Source organism: Lactuca virosa, chromosome 8, assembly GCF_052849685.1.
Source record: "Lactuca virosa cultivar CGN04683 chromosome 8, Lactuca_virosa_CGN04683_v6, whole genome shotgun sequence".
Lineage (NCBI taxonomy): Eukaryota > Viridiplantae > Streptophyta > Magnoliopsida > Asterales > Asteraceae > Lactuca > Lactuca virosa.
Window position 1 is genome coordinate 258,665,183 of NC_136433.1, and position 10,234 is coordinate 258,675,416.

General features: G+C 35.5%; 1 protein-coding gene and 1 pseudogene across 1 annotated transcript; both read left to right on the top strand.

Annotated features, from left to right (window-relative positions):
- Nucleotides 1–2,930: 2,930 nt before the first annotated feature.
- LOC145132087 (amidophosphoribosyltransferase, chloroplastic pseudogene) lies at nucleotides 2,931–4,901 on the top strand (annotated as a pseudogene).
- A 1,442-nt stretch (nucleotides 4,902–6,343) lies between these two features.
- On the top strand, nucleotides 6,344–8,385 carry LOC145131471 (uncharacterized). Its single transcript, XM_079066151.1, has 3 exons — nucleotides 6,344–6,844; nucleotides 6,930–7,805; nucleotides 7,999–8,385. The coding sequence occupies exons 1-3, from the start codon at nucleotides 6,344–6,346 to the stop codon at nucleotides 8,383–8,385; spliced, it is 1,764 nt and encodes a 587-aa protein (XP_078922277.1).
- The last annotated feature ends 1,849 nt before the right edge of the window (nucleotides 8,386–10,234 follow it).

Below are 10,234 nucleotides of genomic sequence, written 5' to 3' on the forward strand. Positions count from 1 at the left end.
TCTACGATTTATGGTGATTTTTACAAAATTGCCTATCATTTCAGAAACAAATTCGGACCAGTCTGTGAATATGAACATTTTAACACAAGTTAAAGACTTCTAAAAATCATAATAAAAATTATGAATAAACTAGACACATTTTGTGAACTCTCAGAATTTACGGAATCAGTTTTTGACTTTCTAGGATTTTTCTAAAACAGTGTAGAAAAGTAAAAATCTAGATAACAGCTTATAACTTTCATCACACTTTGTAATGTGTTGAGCAAAGTGTTAATATTCGAAGATTTCATATTTTACATGTGTTTCTTGTTGTGGTATAATTATATAACAGAAAATACTCACTGAATTGTAAGGATCCTCCATTATTACCATTAGTACAAAAATAAGGCATGATAACACATAGTTATATTTTGCTATACATTCGACTTATATAGAAAAGGGTCCTTATACATCACAAACAAACACGCTAGAACTATAATAGGTATAGTTTAGGTTCACTACCACTACCACCAATTGATAAACTATAATATGCATAATTCAGGTTCACTATCACTACCACTATTTGGTGAATTATGATATGTATAGTTTATGTTCACTACCACTACCACTATTTGATAAACTATAATATGCATAATTCATGATCACTATCACTACCACTATTTGGTGAATTATGATATGTATAGTTTATGTCCACTACCACTACTTGATGAATTATGATAAGCATAGTCTCGGTCTTTGGTTTTAAGACTACATTCTATCTAGCATTGTTAGTTTTCAGCCATAATTACTAAGTGTATATGCTAGAGTTATATAGAATTTAGTCATGATTGACCTAGAATTGGCGGGTCTGCTTTATTTCCTGTTCATTGTTTGGTTGTGGGCCTAGGGCAGACCCATTACATTCGACAGTCTATTTAACTTAAATTTTATATAACTTATATACACTTAGAGATTATAGAAGGAAACTATAGGAAATTCTAGGATGCACTATTTATTAATAAAGAAACTTACGATTCACTCTTTAAGGAAAATATTGGATTTTCTTTGGAAACACAACTCTATTAAAACTATTTCATCTAGAATTGTTAGACTTCAGCTAAAATTGCTAAGTGTATATGCTAGAGTTATATAAGAATCTAGTCACAATCGACTTAGAATTGGTGGGCCCGCCTTATCTCCTGTTCCTTGTTTGGTTGTGGACCTAGGGCAGACCCATTATATTCGACGGTTTATTTAACTTAAATTTTATATAACTTATATACGTTGGACGATTATAGAAGGAATCTACGGGTCTTTCTAGGGTTCATTATCACATAACATAGGAACATTCTTTTCGCACTTAACTAAGAAAATATTGGATTTTCTGGAAATCAAACTCTATCGCTTTTACAAGAACAACGGTTTCTTCATCAAACAAAACTCTTATGAACTCACCAACTTAATTGTTGACACTTTTTTTCAAAACTACTTGTATTCTCAGGAAATCAGTGAAACAGGAAAACATCAGCACTTTGAGGATGGGACGTTAAATCGTCAAACAGTTTATTTTGTCATCATAATGTAATTGATTTTGAAACATGTGAACATATACTATGGTGTAACCTTTTCAATTATATTTATGATGGTTGTATTTACTTTGAGCACTATTATACTCGTTGTTGTGATACTTTACATGAAGTCCTCCACCCTCGGACGTTTCCGCCATCCTTGGTTTGGGGGTGTGACATGAGAGAAGAGAGTATATGAGGAAAATGGGTGAACATAAGAGAGAGTAAAATATAAAGAAATAAAGCCAAAGAGATAGAGGGGAAAGAAGGGGGAGGGTACGGGTGGAGGGTGTGGGGTAGGTGATTTTGATTTTCATTTTTTTATAATTATTAAAATATAAAATTAAATAAGGAAAATGTAAAAAAGAAACAATAAGGGAAAAATAGCCATTTCAAAAATTTTAGGACTAAAATCAAAGAAAATTCTTGATTTTGGACCTTCCATTTAAGTTAAAACTTTTTGGACCTTATCCAAAGTTTTTTGAATACTATAGGAACCAATTTTATAGTTTTGTCAATATTCTAATAATCTACTTGAATTGTTAGATTTGTTAGAATATTCTAATATTCTATTAATTTTTTTTTAATATTTATAGTTTAATATTCTAGTGGAATATTCTAACATTTTAAAAATTCAATTTGAATATTTACAGTATAATATTCTATTAGAATATTTCACGTATATTTGAAAAAAAAACCGTAATTTTTTTAGATAAAATAAATGACGAAAATAATATTTAAAAAAAAAATTCAAAAAATTTCGTCTCCATGTCTCACAAAATATGATGGTTCACAAAATGAATGTGTAGGATTGCGTCTCCATGTCTCACAAAATATGATGGTTCTTACATGAACCTATATATATATATATATATATATATATATATATATATATATATATATATATATATATATATATATATATATATATATATATATATATATATATAAAATTGCAAGGGACAGTTTCGTGGGTCGGTTTGGCCGGTTTCTTATTATGGTCGGTTTCTCGGGTTGGATGAGTCGGTTTTCGGGTAAAAACCGAAACCAAAACTGATTTTTCGATTTTTAAAAATTTTAATCCCTAACCGTCGGTTATGCCTCGTTTTCTTTTTATCAGTTTCGGTTTCATCGGTTTTAGTCAGTTTTTCGGTTTTTTGGTTTGGATTTGCTTACCCCTAACTAAAATGACAAGATATTAAATATAAATTAAAAACATCAAGGTATGTATTTTGAAGATTTTAAAATAAAGGGGGAAAAAAATAAATTAGTTTGACGGAACTTTGATTCTTGATTGTCATTCAAAAATAAATGTATGGCATTTAAGTTTTTTATAATATTATTTTATTTATTTTAATGTAATACACGAATTGATTCGTGTACATAGGAGAACCCAACATAAACACACCAAAACCTGGCCATTCTGCTTTGGATATTCATAGCCCTTCTCCGCTCTCCTTCCACAATGGCCGCCGCCGCTGCCACCGCCACGACGACTGCCTCTGCCACCTCCGCCTCAATTTCCCACCGTTCCCCTCTCTGTAACTCCGTCGACAAACCATCTCCTCCCTTCTCTAAACCCATCTTTAAACCTCTACACAAAGCATTGTCGTTCACTCTCACCCACAAAGCCCGTTCAACAACCGCTGCTAAAAACCCGATCTCCGACGTTATTTCATCATCGGAATCATACCCAGATGGAGAGGATTTAATATTTGACGAAGACGATAAACCTCGTGAAGAGTGCGGCGTTGTGGGTATCTACGGCGACCCAGAAGCCTCACGTCTCTGCTACTTAGCTCTCCACGCCCTCCAACACCGCGGCCAAGAAGGCGCCGGGATAGTCACCGCCACAGCCGAGGGCGTCCTCAAGTCCGTCACCGGCGTCGGCCTCGTCTCAGAAGTCTTCAACCAATCAAAACTCGACCAACTCCCTGGAGACAACGCAATAGGGCACGTCCGCTACTCCACCGCCGGTCAATCCATGCTCAAAAACGTCCAGCCCTTCGTCGCCGGTTACCGGTTCGGCCGCGTCGGCGTCGCCCATAACGGAAATCTGGTAAATTATCAAACCCTAAGAGCCGAGTTAGAAGAAAACGGCTCAATTTTTGGAACTAGTTCAGATACTGAAGTTGTTCTGCATCTAATCGCTATATCTAAACAAAGACCCTTCTTTCTAAGAATCGTTGAAGCTTGTGAAAAGCTCAAAGGAGCTTATTCCATGGTGTTTATAACAGAAGACAAATTAGTCGCAGTTCGAGACCCATATGGATTCCGGCCATTAGTAATGGGAAAACGAAGCAATGGCGCCATAGTTTTCGCATCTGAAACCTGCGCTCTCGATCTAATCGAAGCTAAATACGAAAGAGAAGTTAACCCAGGTGAAGTTTTAATCGTCGACAAAGACGGCATCCAATCCCTCTGTTTAATGCCACACCCAGAACCCAAATCTTGCATCTTCGAACACATCTACTTCTCTCTTCCCAACTCCGTCGTGTTCGGGAAATCCGTCTATGAATCCCGCCGGCAATTTGGGGAAATCCTCGCCACAGAGTCGCCTGTCGACTGTGACGTGGTGATTGCAGTCCCAGATTCCGGCGTGGTGGCCGCGATAGGTTATGCAAACAAAGCCGGAGTTCCATTCCAACAAGGATTAATCCGGTCACATTACGTTGGTCGAACATTCATCGAACCCTCTCAAAGGATTCGTGATTTTGGGGTGAAATTGAAGCTTTCACCAGTAAGAGCGGTTTTGGAGGGAAAACGGGTGGTGGTGGTGGACGACTCCATTGTTAGGGGGACAACATCATCAAAAATAGTCCGATTATTAAAAGAAGCGGGTGCAAAAGAGGTTCATATGAGGATTGCAAGTCCTCCAATCATAGCATCTTGTTATTATGGTGTTGATACACCAAGTCCTGAAGAATTGATATCAAATCGAATGAAAGTTGAGGAGATTCGGGAGTTTATTGGGGCGGATTCTTTGGCGTTTCTTGAAATTGATAGTTTGAAGAAGATGTTGAAGGGTGATTCGGGGAATTTTTGTTACGCGTGTTTTTCAGGGGATTATCCGGTGGTTCCGAGTGGGATTGTGAAACGGGTTGGGGATTTTGTGGATGATGGGTTGAATGGGAGTATTGGGTCGATTGATGGAGGGTGGCTTGAAGGATCGAAAGAAAAGAAAAGGGAGGATTTGGATGTGAATTATGAAGAACAAGTTCCTGTTTAGTAGGAAAGATTTGATCTTTTTTTGGGTTTATGTGTTGTTTTAATGATTTTGGGGAACTTTTTCAATTTTTGTCTTGAATGTGGTATTACGATCTATGATCTATGAATAATCTTATTTTACTAAAATGACTAACTTAGAGAAATGATGTTTAATACTTGTTGCTAATTGTTAATTTTCTACTTTGATGGTGATGGATAGATGGTTCATTTCATGTCGTTTCTGCATTAGCAATGGGCAATGAAGGAAATGGGTAAAGTTGGAGACAAGGGTTTAATTTTAGGGTTTTTGACACTGTAGCACATCAATGTTTGGTCAATTTGCACATTTAGTTACTAAAGTTTTTTTTTTGTGCTCAATTGATCCTTAATGTTAGTAAATATCGGCTAATTACCCCCTTATGCAAATGGGAAACGGAACAACCGGTGGTATTGTTTATGTGGAATAAGTTTACATTATATATGTCATTTATTTTATCCACGTAGCATTTAGAAGTCAAAATAAACACATTTATTTAGTCAGAACACTCTTTCATCGCTTTTCCTTTTTCTCATCTTACAATGAATACGAAGTACTAAACCTAGGGTTCGAAGTCGTTTTCTCCGATCGAAGTCAGTGAGCAGTCAACCAACCCACAATGTCTAGCTCGAGGCGAAACCCTGATGGACTCCACCCTATAGTGGAGTTGTTCACATGTGTTTTTCTTAGAAATCCTTTCTCGTATAACCATGGTATCAACTTCACTTTCAATGATCACGATTTTTCTGGAATGACATACGGTGAATGTATCACCTTTCTCGAACGGTTCATGCAAGAAAGTATAAAGAAGTTATACTATTGTGAACTAGATAAGCCCTAAATATCTGGGATAACTGTTATAGCTAATGATGAAGACTATGGTGGTTTCATTTTTCAAGCATACGAGACAGATGGTAAAATTTGTATGTATGTGGACCATGATGGTCAGGGAATAGAAGATTGGTTTGGTTCTGAAATAGAAGAGGAGAATGGAGATGATTCATGCATTGATGGTGGTGAGAATGAGGAAGAAATTGATAACCTAATAGATGTGGATGTGGACTTTAATGAGGACATAGTCACTATGAATAGGACAAAGGGTGATGAATTTCTAAATAGATTATGTGGCGAAGAGGAGGAGGGAAATGATAACAACATAGCTGATGATGATGATGGGCGTGAAGAGGATGCTAATGTAACTCAACAACATTCCATTGTTAATGAGTTAGTTCCATGGAAAAAGCAGCTCCCAATACTTGGTATGAGGTTCAAAGATTCATCTCAATTAAAATCAATGTTATGCAACTATGCTGTTGCGAATGAGTACCAACTTTGCTTTGAGAAAAATGATAAGAAAAGATTGTTGGTTAAGTGTTGCAAGGGTGAGTGCACATTCAGGTTGTGAGCATCTTGGATGAGTGATGAATCAAGCTTCCAAATTAAGTCTTTAAAGTCGGTCCACAAATGTGCAAGGAACTACAAGTTAGGGTCCATGGTCACTTATGCTTGGATAGGGACTCATTATACAAGAGAGTTCTTACTTAGACAAAAGATGAGTGTTAGAAAGCTAAGAACAGATGTGTCACAGAAGTTTGGTATTCATGTTAGTGTTGGTCAATGCAGGAGAGCTAAGAAATATGCACTCCAACTAATAGATGGTACCCTAGTTGAACATTATGCAAAGTTATGGTCGTATGCAGAAGAGATTAGGAGATCAAATCCAGGTAGCACTGTGAAGCTTGATGTAAATCATATGCCAGATGGGAAGAACTACTTTAGTAACTTCTATGTTTGCTTTGATGCATTGAAGAAGGGGTGGAAGGAGGGATGCAGGAAGATAATAGGTTTAGATGGTTGTTTCCTTAAAGGAATCTGCAAAGGGGAGTTATTATGTGCTGTTGGAAGGGATGCACACAATGTGATTTATCCTATTGCATGGGCAGTAGTATGTGTGGAGAATAAGGAAAATTGGAGGTGGTTTTTGGATTTACTCATTGATGACTTGGGACTTAACTTAGGTTATGGATACAGTGTAATATCGGATCAACACAAGGTAATTAATTGTTTGTAATTAATTTCCTTATATATTTGCATCCTTATTCACTATATTTGGAATTTGTTTACAAGGTTTGATTGAGGCTGTGAAAGAACTCCTTCCATATGTAGAGCACAGGCAGTGTGCCAAGCATATTAGCCAAAACCTTAGGAAAAGGTATAGTGGTGCCCAATATGAAAGCACATTCTGGAAGGCATGTAAAGCAACAACAGAGGTAGATTTTAAGGTTTCCATGAAAGAGCTTGAAGTGCTAGACCCAAGTGCTTATCAGTATCTGATGGACAAAGACCCCAAAACATGGTCAAGGGCCTACTTCCAACCAGAAAGATGTTGTGATGCTGTGGAGAATGGAATGTCAGAAAGTTTTAATGCTGTGATTGTTGATGCTAGGAAGAAGCCAATTATCACCATGCTAGAGGAGTTGAGGATGTATATGATGGAGAGGGTGTTCAACAAGAAATGCAAGGGTCTAGGATGGGGCAACCAAATTTGTCCAACAATTAGAGAAATAGTGAATAAGATTAAGAAGGGTCTAAGACATTACCAAGTTTTACCTACTGGACTAAATCAGTTTGAAGTAAGAGGAACTACAGATGCTTATGAGGTGGATCTTGAAGAAAGAACTTACTCATTCAGGCTTTGGCAGCTTAATGGAATTGGTTGTGTCCATTCTGTTGCAGCTATTAGTTTTATGAATAGGGATGTGGAGTCATATGTGGACAAAATGTTTAGTAGCATCACTTACATGAAGGCATACAAGTTTAGGTTGGCACCTATGAATGGAAGTAATTTGTGGCCTGCAACTGATTACACCCCACCTTTACCTCCTGTTCGTAGAACTATGCCTGGGAGACCTGCAACTAAAAGGAAAAAGGATGCAACAGAAAACCCAAACCAGTCAAGTAAAAAATCAAAGAAAACTACCCAAACACAAAACAAAGGTAAGGAGCAGGTGAAGGTATCCAAGGCTGGGAAAAAACAAAAATGTAGCCTTTGTAAGATTGAAGGACACAACAAAAGAGCTTGTACTTTGACAAGGCCTCCTAAAATCAAAGCTAGAAGAAAAACAAAACAGATAAATAAGTATTTAAATGGTTAATCTTTACAATTTCTTTTTAAATTTCTAATAATGTTTCTTATTGGTCATTTAGGGTGTAGCTGAAGCACTCAATGAGGATGATGAAGGTAATCAAGCTAATGCAATGAATGAAGGTGATAAAGTGTATGAGGGTGATCAAACAGTAAATGATGATGGAGGAGCAGTAAATGATGGTGGAGAAGCAGTTAATGAGGTGCATGTGCAACAAGACTATGATGAGGTGGAACTCACTCCTTTGGAGTTTGATGCATCAGCAAATGGAGAACCTAGTCAGGTTCATGTGCAAGAACGGGAGGCTAGAGAAACACCAGTTGCAACCTTGTTGAAGAAAATCAGGAGGAAGAAATCTGAAAGGATTATCAAGTTGAAGCTGGGCAAGAAAGTTGGTGGTGCAGATGCACCTGGGAATTCAGAAGCAAAACCTGTTACTCTAGAATAACTTTAAATGTTGGTTAAATATAAGGTTCAATTAAGGAAGGTTTCCACGTTAAAGATGACATGGTCAAATGCTTGTCCACATAAGCCAATACACGTCAGCGATGACCCTTAAACCGGTAACATTTTCTCTCATTCCTTTAATTAGCCGGTATTTACTAATATTAAGGATCAATTGAGCACAAAAAAAATTAGTGACTAAATGTGCAAATTGACCAAACATTGATGTGCTACAGTGTCAGAAACCCTTAATTTTACCCTTTTAAATATCATTTGATACAAAGGTTTCATGATTATCGCTTTCAAGGTTTATCCCTAATTTTACCCTTCCAAGTCCAACTGAATTTAGCAATATGAGAGGTATTGAAATTTAAGTTGACACTGCATCATTATAATTTAGTTTTGAAAATTCTTACTTCTAGGTCAAGCCCTTTGCTTTTGTCACTTTCTATTTATCAATTTTTATTCAAAAAACTCTTCTCTTACTTTCTGATGACCAAATCCTATTTATATCTTCCATTCATTTTGCAATTGATAAAAGTTTTGTTGTTAGGCCTAGGGGGATGAAAGAAGGAGAATTTTCTTCTGAGTTTGATCTCAGCCATGGATATCTTCTCTTCTATAAAATGATTTTTTATTCTTTCTTAATCATTCTCTATGTTTTCTTCATCATTTTTATTGTCTTTTTGTATAACGATTTTGGTCTTTTGATTGTTAAATCAAACTAATCAGTTAGCTTTTGTTTAAATTGAACATTAGTATATCAGGGGGACGAGTTTTTTAATTTTCCTTTAAATCTTTATCAAACTACTTCCGAAATTATGACCTATTTTGTTTTACAATATTATTGTAAAAGGTATAAGTTTTTGAATTATTTTATATTTAAAGTGACCATTCCATTTTGTCCTTGGCCAACCCATAATTTTGTTTATCTTTTCAATATTGTAAATACTAAATTACTAATGTCTCTTAAATAAATGTAATTTGCAAGATTCTAACTTTTTAACACAATATTTGATAATTTATTTTAACGCATATTCAAAACATTAGAATTTACAAATTTGAAAATTTCCAAAATGGTCCTTTTTAGATGTAAGTAATAATTCAAAGTTTTATGCCTGTCAAGATAATAAAAAGTAAAATATGTAATGATATAGAAAATAGTATAATAATATATCGAGAGATAATTACAAGTTTTGTACGAGGGCAAAAACTAACAAGTAAATAGTTAGATTTTACGATCCAAGGGACTTAAATCATTGGAAAAATGACTTATTAAGGTAATTAACTTTTCGGTATGTTTACATCTGGGTAACTATCTTTTTGTTGTACACATCTAGGTAACAAACTTGTTGGAAGTGTTCACATATGACCATTATGACCTGCTGTAGCAGGTTACATCATAGATGTGAACACTTTCAACAAGTTCGTTACCTAGATGTGTACAAAAAAAAAAGTTACCCAAATATGAACAAAACGAAAAAGTAAAAGTAAATTACACGAATGGTCCCTATGGTTTCGGGGAATTTGTATTTTTGGTCCCTAACTTATTTTTTTAACTCGAATGGTCCATACTATTTATTTTTGTTGCACGTTTGGTCGCTGTCTTACCTAAAAAGACTATTGTGCCCTTATTAATTTATTTTTAATTAATTTTCTTATTTATGTATTTATTTTTTATATATTTAAAAAAATTAATAGACCGCACATATCTGTATCTCCTCGGATGATCCATACTGTTTATTTTTTAATTAATTTATTTTTTTAACTCGGATGATCTCTACTGTTTATTTTTGTTACGCGCTTGGTCCCTGTCTTACCTAAAATGACTATTGTGCCCTTATTAATTTATT